The sequence below is a fragment of the Callospermophilus lateralis genome, chromosome 12 (genome assembly GCF_048772815.1).
Source record: "Callospermophilus lateralis isolate mCalLat2 chromosome 12, mCalLat2.hap1, whole genome shotgun sequence".
Classification (NCBI taxonomy): domain Eukaryota; kingdom Metazoa; phylum Chordata; class Mammalia; order Rodentia; family Sciuridae; genus Callospermophilus; species Callospermophilus lateralis.
This window is the reverse complement of record NC_135316.1, coordinates 86980412-86993343: the sequence shown is the minus strand read 5'-3', so window position 1 is coordinate 86993343 and position 12932 is coordinate 86980412. Positions and strand designations below refer to the sequence as shown.

The following is a 12932-nucleotide window of genomic DNA, read 5'->3' as shown; positions in this document are numbered from 1 at the left end:
GATGACAGCGGTACCTCTCTCAACATGTGGGCAGATTAAAAGAAATAATGTGTGGAAAGTGAGTAGCACTACCTTGGCTTGTGCCAAGTGCTAATAAGTAGCAGCTCTTGCTATGACAATAGCTGCAACCGCTGTGACATTTATGATTATCATCACTATTGTTATCATGCCATCTGTTGACTTGTGAGTGGTCCATGCTGGGTAGGGCCACCAACTGGGTCTTTATGTCTCAGCCTGACATAAAGTAGCAAACCCAAGTTGAGAATCAGCCTGTCTTGTCTGATTACTGCAGCACTGTTCTGTCCCTGTGGGTCAGTTTTGAATAATGGTGAACAAGTCAGAAAAATCAGTTTGGTATTTTAGATCCATCCTGGGTGGTAATTGTCTGATGTTTGGCTTTTTAACGATGGGGAAGAGGTGAAAGGAAATGCTTCCTTGGACAGCTCTGACGAGGTGTGGGGTGAGCCTCAGGTGGCCATGCAGACATTTTTTATAGGCACATTCTGGAAGGCAGCCGCAGCAGCACAGTGGACCTGCGCTGAGCCCCGTGGGGCCGCCCTCAGCGGTGATTTCCCTGAGCTTGTCAAGTGCATACAAACTCCCGCTGACAACTCTATTGCCCTCATGTACGAGCATTTGCATTTAATGGTACCGTGGGGACTTTTATTTCTTCAAAAGGAAATGCAAGTAACTGGAAGAAAGAAAAAAGGAAAGAAAGAGGAAAGAGGAACCTGCCCAGGGATGTTTGCAAACCAGAGCATCTGCCAGGATGAAGGAAGGAAGCAGACCTTGACACTAGAGTCCCTGTGTGGAGTTACAGAATTTAAAGTACCCTGCTCCTACTAGTTGGGGGGATGCAGCCATTTCTCTTGCCAGAGGAGTTCATGGGAGACCCTAGTCCCTGTGTTTAATAGTACAGAAATGGAGTCCTGGGGTGGAGGACTTTGGAATACTCAGCCTGAGTGAGCCAGAAGAATGAGGCTGTCCTTAAGCATCATAAGAAAGTCACTGTCCAGCGTCCTTCACTCCCTGGTGATGAGGTCCACAGCTGAGGCTGGGTGGGGAGGGGTCAGTGTAGTTTCCTCTGCCCTGGGAGCTGGGGAAGGGGCTCAGTGACTCCTCAAACACACCTCTGTTCCTTCAATATATACATAGAAAGCTGCCTGTGGCTGGCATGTGCTGGGGACTGGGAGCGTCACTCTAGTGGGGAGAAGGTAGGACATGCTGGGTGGCTCGGCTCATAGAGTGACTTGTACTGGGGACCTGCTACCCAGCCCTGAGCCCAGAAGGTCAGCTGGGGCCCAGAATTGAGGAGGGGATGAGAGGGAACGGGCAGAGGAAGATGCCGGCAATAGGGAAGGTGGAATGTGAGGTCTAGAATCTGGCTGGCTCTGATGCTGTATGAGGAAGGTGCATTCACCTTGAGGAAGTGGAGGTGCAGCTAGTGGGACGGCAGGTTCAGGTCTGCGTGCTACAAGGGCAGCCTGGCTGTGGCCTGCAGGCAAGAGAGCAACCAAGGAGTGCTGGGGCTAGGAAGGAGTCACCGAGGTGCCTGAGCCTGGGTGGAGGGAGCAGGAATGGCAGAGGTCATGGGTCCAGGGACATGAATAGGCCGGACTTGCTAATTGCTGACTTGGTAATTAGAGGTCTTGGTGGTGGTGGTGGTGGGAGGGGTCTCAGGGCAGAGAAGGAAGCCTAGGAGGGTGCGAAGGTTTCCAGCTTCAGCTTTATAACTGAGAACAATGCTTTGCGATAGACTAACTGCACAGGGACGTTATTTACTTGCAGGACCAGGTGGACACACTGACCTTCCAGAGCCAGTCTCTGCGGGACCGAGCCCATCGCTTCGAGGAGGCTTTGAGGAAAAACACCGAAGAGCAGCTGGAGGTAGCCACTGCTGTCCAGGCTCCCAGCACCTTGGAGGCCTGGTGTCCAGCCCCAGGATGAGGCTTCTGTGCTGATCTGCTGCCAAAGTGACAGCTGATCACAATCTCCCTGGGAGGCTAAAACAATGCCTGCCAGTGCCTGTCCCCGGAGACAGGCCACAGCTGTGGGCTTCTCCATCAACCTGTCATTTTTTACTAAATCCCAAAGCACCCCTCCCCCAGACAGGGTCCCTAGGCTCCTGTGATAGGAACAGTCTAGACACTCCACCCCAAGCCTCTTGAGGCTGGCCCCAGGACACCAGCTGAGGCATGAATTGAGGGAAGCTTTTTCCAGAAAACCTAGAAACCCCCTTCCGTCTAGTGTAGTGCTGACAGCAGAAATGCACAGCACCCAGTTAAATATGAACAAAGGCAGGTGATGTTTTGAAGATAAGTATCTCCCATGAAATACATTAAAACATTTTTTCATGTTGTTTGTCTGAAATTCAGATTTTGCAGTTGTCCTGGGTTTTTATTGCTTGCCTCCCTGAACCCTGCTCTAACATGTCTTTTTCTTAAATGACTTTTCTGCTTTTTAAGCCACTTTGGTTTTTTCCCATGCATGAGGGCAAGACCTCGCCATGGGCTCACGTGGCATCCACAAGGTCCCTGGTTGCCTGGTGAATCAAGGTGTCTAGGAGTATGTTCAAAGGCAGCGTTGGATTCTTTTTGCCCCATGAGTCTCCTTCTGGGGGTGGTGGCAGCATCCAGCCAATCTAGTATCCAGATTTTTTAGTGGATTATGGCCATGTCAATGGCCGTGTCTCACAGCTCCCCACCACCCAGAGCTGGGCTTGCATGAGAGTTCTCAGCGGGAAGCTAGCAGGACACCTTATCTGGGGAGGCTGTGAGCCTCCTGGCTGTCTGGCTGGTGCTGCAGCTGCCCACCAGAGAGCTTGTTACAGGCCACATCTAGCTGGATTCACAGCCTAGGGTCATGCTAGGTTTTGCTGGGGACCCTGGCCAACAGCTCCTGGCTCTTTGCCCCTGTAGATTGCACTGGCCCCTTATCAGCACTTGGAAGAAGACATGAAGAGCCTGAAGCAGGTGTTAGAGATGAAGAATCAGCAAATACACCAGCAGGAAAAGAAGATTATTGAGCTGGAAAAGCTGGTGAGTTGGTAACTTGCTTGGGAGACAAACTGCTGTGATTTTCCTGCCATTGTCATTGATGTCCTCAACATTGACAGTGTTCAGCCAGACGTGCCCCTTCCCTGCCTATTGTTCACATGTGAGCAGGAAATTCCATAGCTGAGCTCAGAGGCCATTCTCAGGAGGCCCGGGGTTCTGATGAGGAGTCGCAGAGGTGGCCTGACTTTGTCCATCTCTGAGGCTTCCTTGTTGCCTGTCTCTTCTCTACTCTGGGTTTCCTGTGAAAGTGCCAGGTCCTCCCTCATCCCTGAAGGATGTGTGACTGGTGAGCCAGCACGAAGGAGTATCTATCACGAACGTGTGCCCAGTGCCGTGCAATGCATTTGTTTTCCCACTCCTGCTGCTGCTGTGTGGCCTGGCTTGTGTGGGGACGGGCCACACTGGGAGCAACAGCCATCTTCCTCCTCTGGGCTGGGTTGTCTGCCCTGGGCCTTGCACCAGTCACGGGGTTAGTCTGACTGTCCTGAAGTGTGTTTCAGCTCTCTGCAGGCAGGCACCACGTCTCATTTCAGAAATCTTTCCAGGCAAATGAATTGATTTGCTCACTTCCCTTCCTGGGAACAAAATTGAGGGTCAGGTGGGGTCCCATGCTAAAGATTAGGGACAGAGGCCAGTCCTATGGCGAGGGTTCCAAAGCCCTCATCATGGGCAAGTGACAATTTTCTTGAAAGATTAACTACATGAACAGTGAACATGTCCATTCTTTCGAAATATAACTTATTTCTAAATCATTCTAGAATGAAACTGCACAAGACTAGGTCTCAGGCCCTGGGGGACACACTGACAGCAAAAATGTCATACAACCATGGGCTGGTGGGATTCTCTGATAATGGGCCAAGCAGATCTTGGGCTTCGTGTTCCTGGCTGCCCTTGACCCCAATAGGAAAAAAGAAAATACGTTCATATCGTTTGTACTTCCATGAATTCACAAGAGTCTCTATGGGATAGTGTGTGCTTACCTGGCCAGGGACACTGATGCAGTAGAGTTGACCCTTTGGGAAGAACTATAAGACCCACTGGTCACATTAGGTCCTAGTGCTAGCCACCATTTGTATTTGACAATGACAGTAGCCTGGGACACTCACTCTAAGAAATATATTTACACAGAGCCCAGTACACATACACACACACACACACACATATATATATAATATATACAAAATTTAAAAATTTATATCCACAACACAGACAACAGTGCTTACTTTTACTACATACTCTGGCATTTTCTACTCTTGTTTTATTTTGTTTAAAACAAAAATGCTGATCACATCCCTCTAACCTGATTTTACAACCCACGAGTGCATTGTAAAAGACAGTTTGCAAAATTCTGCTTTTGATAATTCTCCAGGGCCCAGAAGCAGTGGGTACTGGTTTATTGCATACCTTGCTGAAGATGTCTTATATACTGTCTCCATTATAGGCAGAAAAGAACATTATTCTGGAAGAAAAGATCCAAGTGCTCCAACAACAGAATGAAGACCTTAAAGCAAGGATTGACCAGAACACAGTTGTCACCAGGTAAGAGTCTGGGCTTACAGATCATATGTCACCCTCAAAATGGCCTTGCCCTTGAGCTTCTTCTCATCTAATTTGCCTTGCTCTGAGCTTCGAAGCTTCCGTGTGTAGTCTCTTGGCATTTCCCATATGATCAGAAAAACAAAACAAAACACGTAGCTGTGACCCTCTAGCCTAAAACCTGGAGGGGAAGCTGGGGAGCAATGCCCCCCCAACCAAGAGAAATGAGAACAATTGGCAAAAGCAGGTGGCAGGGGCCACCACCAGCACTGGGAGGTCAAGAGATTTGTTTCTGGAGGAGATTGAGAGAAAAACAGCAGTAGAGTGTTCCCAGGCAGAAGAGAACCAACCATCCTACTCCTCCTGGCTTCCAGAATCTTCCCTTTCCATCTCAGTCCTGCCTGTCCCCGCAGGATCTGATCTGGGGAGCCCTGACTTACAAGGAAGGGGATGGGCTCCTCACTCCCATAGTGCAGATGGGCCAAGGCAGGATTTTGGCTTTGGGGCCTGCTGAGGCTCTTTCATCCACAGGACTGAGCCACCTTGGTGAGACTCAGGCCGGAAGCCTTGCCCACTCTACTGACCTGGGCTCCTTGGTGCACCCACGGTATGTCCTCCTGTGCACACACACTTAGGGCATGCTCGTACAAACACCCACATACTCCCACGTGGACACACACTTGGGCACACTCACCTGCCCTCCTGCTCACACACACTCACACTCTACCCTCAGTCACACATTAACCTCACACTCACTCACACATGCTCTTGCACAAATGCAGACACACACGCACACAGCCATTGGCTCCGCAACTGAACCCCTGATGCTGCCTCTTGGTTCCCACCTCAGAGACACACAAAGGACTGTAGGTAAGGTGCAGGTCACAGTGTCCTTGTCCTGTGGGTCCCCAAGCCCTAGGCTGTAGGTGGGCTGTCTCATCTGCCTTCTTGCAGACACAGGCTGAGAGTGGGAGGAAGTGTCAGAGTGGCACTGGCCTCCAGGAATGTGCAAGTCACCCTCATCAGAAGAGCAAATACAGGCTTTGTCCTAGAGGGCTTCGGTCTGTCCAGCTGTCAGGTGCACATGTACTTTTCCCTGTCAGTTCCTCAAAAGTGCTACCAATTTGTAAAATGTACAACAAACCAGCAACTCAATCTTCATGATGGAAGGCACAAAAAGTGTAATCGTATTTCATCCAGCATCCTTTATCAGCAAACATTAACCAAGCATCTATTATGTGCCATGTGCCATGTGGGAACCCAGGGAGTCAACAAGCAGAGCCTTGGCCCCTGTCCTCTAGGACTTCCCATCCAGTAGTGGACAGATACACAGACAGCTTCTGTAGTAGGGTGGAAAGTTTCTATGGTAAAGGCTGGTGCCTGGGGCAGGAGGCCAGGAGATGGCATCCCCAGCTGCCTGGAGGCCACCACCACCCTGTGCCATGGCCGTGGTCAGTGTCGGCTCCATGAGGTTGACTCTCCGCAGAGCCTCTCAGCAGTACACCAGCACTGCCCCTGCCTCCCTCCTTTCTTCTCCAGTCTCTGCTATTTTCTGTGGGCACTGGGCAACCAGTATGTACCCCAACCTTCCAGAAGCCATGTGGGCAGATCAGGTGTTGGCAGAGAGGCTCTGGAAATGAATGAGTCAGGGAGACGGAAGTTAAGTTTCAACCAAAGTTCTTGGTCCCTGGGGCAGACCTGTCCTTGTACCCCATGAAGGCGATGGCCTCCTCCTCTTCTTGCTCTCCACCCATCCCCGATCTCAGGTTCAGTGTCATTAGCTTCTTGCTGCCTAACTGTTTGTCACCTCCCTCCCCCATGCAGACAGCTGTCAGAGGAAAATGCGAATCTCCAGGAATACGTGGAGAAAGAGACCCAGGAGAAGAAGAGACTGAGCCGAACCAATGAAGAGCTGCTTTGGAAGCTGCAAACTGGGGACCCAACCAGCCCAATTAAACTCTCCCCCACATCCCCGGTTTACAGAGGCTCCTCCTCCGGGCCCTCCTCCCCAGCCAGGGTCAGCACCACGCCCAGATGACGTCACCACGCAGCCTTCGGGAGCTCAGGCTTCTGTCCACCCTGGGGAGTGCTGACCATGTGCTGGCCAAGTGCCGGCGGCCGCCCTGCGCGCATGCTCAGTAGCTGCATAATGCATCCTAGGCAGCATCCTCTTCTGACCCCTGTGTAAGACTGTCGTGGTGTTGGCGCTTAGGAAGGTGTAAACGGTAGAGTCTGATGTGCAAAAACGTTTTACCATAGTTAGAGCCAAAAGACAACTCCAATTGTTCTTGAGTGATGAACTTTCACTGCAGAATTTCAGGTTAGTTTCAAATAGCTCAATTTTGAATATACATTGAATAATCATTGTGTACTGCACCGATATGTGTGTATATTTAGATATACGTATATACACATGCAGCGGTTCTGAATTGCATTTTTTATAACGTGATTTGCTGACATATTTTAGTGAAGGTCAGCAGTTTTCTAACTTGTGCCTAAGAATTATTGGGAAATGAAAATGCATTTCTATCCAGCTTCCTAGGAATATTTCTACCCAAAATAGAAAAAGGAAAAAAAAAAAGATACAGAGAAGAAGCGCCTTTTGATCTACCACCAAGTGGTACTCTAACACAAACACCAGCGATTTGTGAATGATAACTGCCTTTGGAACAATTGGCTTAATAGTCAACATGAGTGAGGTCACTACTATTCCATCCGCAAGTTTTAGTTACAAATCCTCCAGTTGTGAGTGGATGAGGGATAACAGTGGGAAGCCCTAAGGGGGTTGAAAAGTTTTGCCAATGTTACTCATGACAGTGACTCATCTATACAGTCTTGTGACACAAGTTTTGCTTTTTTTCCTAAATGGCATCTTGGAATTGGTCATAAGCTATTAGTGCACCCTCAAAAAAAAAAAAAAAAAATGGAGGAGCATGACCTTGTAGAGTGAGGGTGAGACCTTGGACATGACCTTGGAGATGACCAAGACCATTCGTGTCCTATGAAGGAATACTGCTGATGGATCCATATTTGACCAGGCACAGAATAGAAAAGCGTCCTCCTCATTCCATTACAGCTCTAAAGGATGCTGTGAACAGTCAACTCATTGACCCTCAGGCCTGCATTTCCTAGGCAACCCCATTTCAATTTGGTTCTGTATCTCAATCCCATCATTCACATTGAGATGGCTCAGGGGTTCTAGCAGGGACTTCCAGAAAACCAAATTGTCTAAGAGGTGCTAGATCATCACATGATCTCCCTGAAACCCAGCTGTACTTTCTCCCGGATGATTGAGCAATTCTGTATCTGACCGTGGCCCTATCCTAGGACCAGAAGGATCTCCCAAACAGAGAAGCCCAGTGAAACAGCCAGCCAGCAGTCCTCGGCTACTGGACTGGCCATTGTCTCTGAAATGGTAGAATTAGAATGTGAAAGATATTCATGTAGTGCTGTGGACGATTAGGAGCATGATACACAGAAGAAAGAAGTAGTTTAAACAGTCAATATGGTGATGATAACGATGCCTTTGTTCCCTGTGACAAAGACCCTGCACTTTTCTCCCCAAAGCCCTCAAAGTTGTCCTGAGCCCAGGTCTACCTTCTAACATGCCCATGGCAAGAAGAGCCACTGAGCAGGAAGAAATGGCCCATGGAAGGGTTGGCTTGCCCAGTGTCACACATGTGGCTGACCTGGAGGCAGACGTGGTATATATGCCTCACTCCGCTCCAAGTTGGGCTTCTTTGCCTCAGGCATGCCTCGTTTCTAGCGAACTTCCAAGGGTTTTGCCCGTTCTGGGGACACACACAGTAGCTTCTCCGTGGAGAAACAGTTCTTTTCCCTTTAGTGGCTTTGCATGATCTGTGGTATTGAGTTGGGCATTCCAGTAGAGTAGATCATGCCACGTTGACTAAACACACAATCTTTATTCCTTCAGCAGGCACAACCTGCTGACACAAATTCGGTAGCAGCTTAGCTCTCCGAATTAGGAACCGCTTCCATAACTGCACATGCTAAAAGCAGTTACACAGCAATACAGACTTCAGTGTGTGATGCTAGAATGTGGTACAGTGTTAGGCTGTTGCGGTCAAAGTCGTAGCAATGTTAGAACTAAGGAATCCCTTACTAGGTGGACTAGAGTTGTGCTCTAAGCAGCCCTGCCCCGGGCTCCGAGCTCATTTCCACATGGCCCTTAATTTCTTCATCACCAACACCCATCACATATGGCTCCTCATCTGAGCCATTACTGCTCCCCCAAACACAGGTGGCAGTAGCAGCCTTGCCTCCTCCTTAATACCTATACCCCACACCATTAGGATTTGGACCTCTCTTGACATGGAAGTCTGCCTCCCAGGCTGGGGTGCTGTGTCCTCACATAGATGCCGCAGTGTCCCCACCTGCTGCGGACAGACCTGCCCAACAGCACTGGTCTCTTCAGGAGGCTGGGAGACCTGCCCGGCCCTGTCCCCACTGACTGTTTGCCACAGGCTGGGACAAAGAGGTTCTGGCTGGATGTCATGATGGGGTGGGGCTGGGGACTTGCATTCTCTGGGATTAGTTTAATGGGGCCACAACATTCCTCTTCCTGTCCCTCCAGTTTCTGTGTTGCATATTTGTGTTTAAATCTAAAGCCTATTAAAATGAACTTGAGGGACCTTCTGTGATATCCACTTGATGTAACTGGAGACCTGTCCCTCTTAGGCTGGGGATCCCAGGCAGGAGGCAAGGGAGGTGTTTTGCAGGTGGGGTTCCTTTTCTATGTGTGTGCCAGGGTCAGCAGAATGTCATTGAGAGAAATCTAGAGACTCCCCTGTCCCCAGACTTAGCAGGTCCCTCCATCCACTCTTCCAGTCCAGGGCCTTTGGCAGCCTCTGCTGTGGACTTAGAGAGTTTCATGGCTCTGCTCTACCCAGATGGATTGAGCCGGAATTGCTAGAAAGAGGACACAAAAGATGGAGTGCAACCCCTCACCATTTATTTAAAATTCAGACCTGGACGAGGATGTTTCTACTCCAAAGAGAGCTCGAACTGCCTTAAATTCTGTCCATTTGTATTTGTATCCCCTGTCTTGGGCCGTCCTGGTGGGTATCTACACTGACAATGGGGGACAGGATGCTGGCGATCTTGGTGACTCTCTCTGTAACACCAAGTGCAACCGGGACACATGTTCACTCATTCCAACCTAAAAGTGCTCCCTTCCTCCATCCTGCCACTTTGGGGTACGGCAGGTTTGGCCACCAGGCCTGACCCTGGAGTGTCCAGTTGGCAGCTCGGTTTGCCAGTTCCCTGTGGTGGTTCTAGAGCACGTGGGAGTGCCAGCTACTTTTGGGAGACCTCAGCAAACCTGCCTCGTGAACAAGTGTTGCACAACATTGTCAAACAGCACTGAAGAGTCCCAGTGTAAAGGACACATTTCAAGCCACTTCCTGTCCTCTGAGAAATACCCTAATGACCCCCATCAGATCACCTGTGCTTCCCAGATCATCGATGGTGACCTCCTATGGATTAATGCTTTATTTGTCAACATGTCCCCACCTAGTTTCTTCTGGGGCAAGTTGGGTGCCTCACACTTTTACAGTAGCTGCCTACCATCGTCCTTGCCCCATCCCTGTGCAGCAAATGAAGCAGATGTCAGCAACTCCACTTAACAAAGGAGCCAAGTAGTGACTCATCCTTGGCATGGGCAGGAAATGAGATTAGCATGGACTCTGTCCTGTCCGCAGAGAAAAAACTGTCCCCTCCTATGGCTGATGTAGAGCAGGCAGAGGAGACCCCTGATATCAACCCAATATTTGTCACCTTCCTTGTACCAAGAAGCCTTGGAGAGTTTGGCTATCCTATATTAGAGTCTTATATCATCTCAGAGCTGCTAGGGAGGAGTTAAGTGCAGGAGGAACCCCGGAGTCGAATGGCTTCCCACCTGCAGGCACAGTTGCAGAGCTGGTGCTTCATCCGTGCAAGGGCATCAAACACTGAATGACTTGTCCTCTCATTCATGGTGCCCAGAAGGTGAGGATCCTGCTCACTCCTGAGTCTGCATCATTTATTTAAACACACACACACACACCACCACCACCACTACCATGACCACTACCACTATGACCACTATCCACCATCACCAAACAGCACCACCACCACCAGCACCACCAACACCATCACCACCATCAACATCACCAGCAGCACCATCACCATCACCACCACTATCCACCATCACCACCACCACCACCATCAGCAGCACTACCACTATCACCATGGCCACCATTACCATCACCAGCGCCACCATCACTAAAGAGTGGCAAGCCATTCTGGTTGTTAAGACAGGAAGAGTTAATTCACTTAAATAGCATTTGCCAAATATCTTTTAAAAAGCCAATCTGTTTCTCTGAAACCTCTTGACCCAGACCTCATAAAAACAAAACAGTGAAAGACACCAGGGGCTTCTGAATGCCAAGTTCTGTCATTCCCATCGCAGCATGGAGATGCCATCCATTCGCTTCCTCACTGTGTCTGGAAGTGTTTCCAGTGGGGTAGGGATGCTCTGTATCTCTGAACACCTGTGTGTGTGACCCCCTTCTTTCCTCTTGGGCATGTATCACACAGACACCTGAGCAAGACCTGTAACACAGCTGCTGTCTCTGCCTAGTGACTGCTCATTTTTCTGCACCCAATGAATGTATCAGGGAGCAGTCTTTAGTTTCCCGCCTCCCCACCGTGCTAGTGGAAGAACACACTCTTATTGTGCAGAGTTTAAAAGCATTGCTGGCAGTTGCCCCCTACCCCCAGCATGGCTCCTGCCCACTTCCCTACTCATCCTCAGTCCTCTGGGATTAGGGGTTTGGCCTTGCTGAGAGGCCAAGGAGTTTGCTGAGGCTGTTCTTTCCAGTAGCAAAGACACTGTTTTATTCTAAAGATTTTTTTTCACATTGTATTTTTTTACAGCTATATGTATGGCTTGTAAAACTAAACAAATCCCTTTGGGGGGGGGCAGACATGCTTATCTACAGTGGGTTCCAATCCTCCCCTTTGCAGCCCCAGATTCTGCCCAGATCTGGGGTTACTGAAGGGTCTGAAAGGCTAGGGGAGTTCCCTGGGCTAGAGTTCCATAGGATTCCTGGTTACCTGGAATGCTGAGCTAATTTGGGGGACAGCTTTTGATTCACCAGAAGCATCTCACAATCGAACTACATGAGGAAAGGTTTGCCTACGTGAAGTTCCCTTGGTACTGCAGACTGGAATGGCTGCACAGGGGACTTATGAAGTCTCGGTCTTAAGAAATTGCTGAAAAACTGAAGCATCTTTCCAGGCTGTCTTGCAGCACCCAGCAGCAACCACTAGGTGGCAGTGTGGCGCTGCAGGAACCAGGGTCCAGAGCTTGCCTTCTTACTAGACACAGACATCCAGGAACCAGGTGTGTCCAGAGCCTATGCCCACTTCCCAATTCCAGGATGCATTGAGCACTCTGGGCTGCCTGTTGGTTCTCTCCTTCCTTTAAGTTGTGTCTAACAGTAATCACACTGTGGGTGGAAGCTACCCTGTCTTCCTGAGACACATGCACATCCTTGTTTTCACACTGCCCAAGCTTGGGTCTGATTCCCTGTGTGGCCAAGGAACCCAAAATGTGTGTGTAGTGCCCTGGCACGGATTCCCTTACACCGTCCTGATTGTAAACACGATGGGCACCAGAAAGAGCAGTTCGCTGTCCTTCCCTGTCTAGCCCCCTGCATGTCTGCTTCCAGTGCTATCCATCAGCTGAGCAAACGCAAAGGTTAAACTTTATCTTCCAGGCAACCGGTCTTCCAGTATGAATCACTGCACTCAATGTCTGGGAATTAAGACCCACATGGCCGAATTGCCTTCTGTGCAAAAACAATGTGTCCTTTCTCCAGGGAGCTGGAGGAGTGGGATATCAATCATTAGAATAGCTACAATCCTGCCCCCAGCTCCTTTATGCCCTGCTTGCACCCCAATCCCCCTAACAAAATAGTGAGCATGTCAGCCAAGGTGTCAGTGGAAGGGCTTTTGCTGAGTCCCATGTCCTTCAGTATTTGTCCAATGGCTGGTGACCTCTGGAACCCCAAAGCCAAGCAGGTTTGGAGACGAGGCAGAAAGAAGACACAAATGTGGGTCTGAGGGATTCCCTGGCTGAGGCTCAAGTGGTTGGGATAAGGATTCCCCCACCGGCGAAAACAAGGCCATAAGATTAAAACCATCGGCTATGGGAAAGTAGGAAGACGCTGAAGGAGCTGAGATCTGTAACTTTCCATAGTGGGGCGCGCTTGGGAGGAACCCAGCCAAAAGCCACTAGAAGTCTTGAGATCACACAGTATACATGGAAGCCACAGA

General features: G+C 49.7%; 1 protein-coding gene across 4 annotated transcripts in view; it reads left to right on the top strand.

Annotated features, from left to right (window-relative positions):
* The window catches only part of Mtus2 (microtubule associated scaffold protein 2), a 373317-nt gene extending 366553 nt beyond the window's left edge, over positions 1-6764 (top strand). For all 4 annotated transcript variants that reach the window (XM_076872393.1, XM_076872392.1, XM_076872391.1 and 1 more), the window contains 4 exons: positions 1789-1887; positions 2919-3038; positions 4498-4595; positions 6417-6764. In XM_076872393.1, coding sequence (XP_076728508.1) covers positions 1789-1887; positions 2919-3038; positions 4498-4595; positions 6417-6630 — 531 coding nt within the window. In that variant the 3' untranslated portion in view covers positions 6631-6764. The remainder of the gene's footprint in view (positions 1-1788; positions 1888-2918; positions 3039-4497; positions 4596-6416) is intronic.
* Positions 6765-12932: the final 6168 nt, after the last annotated feature.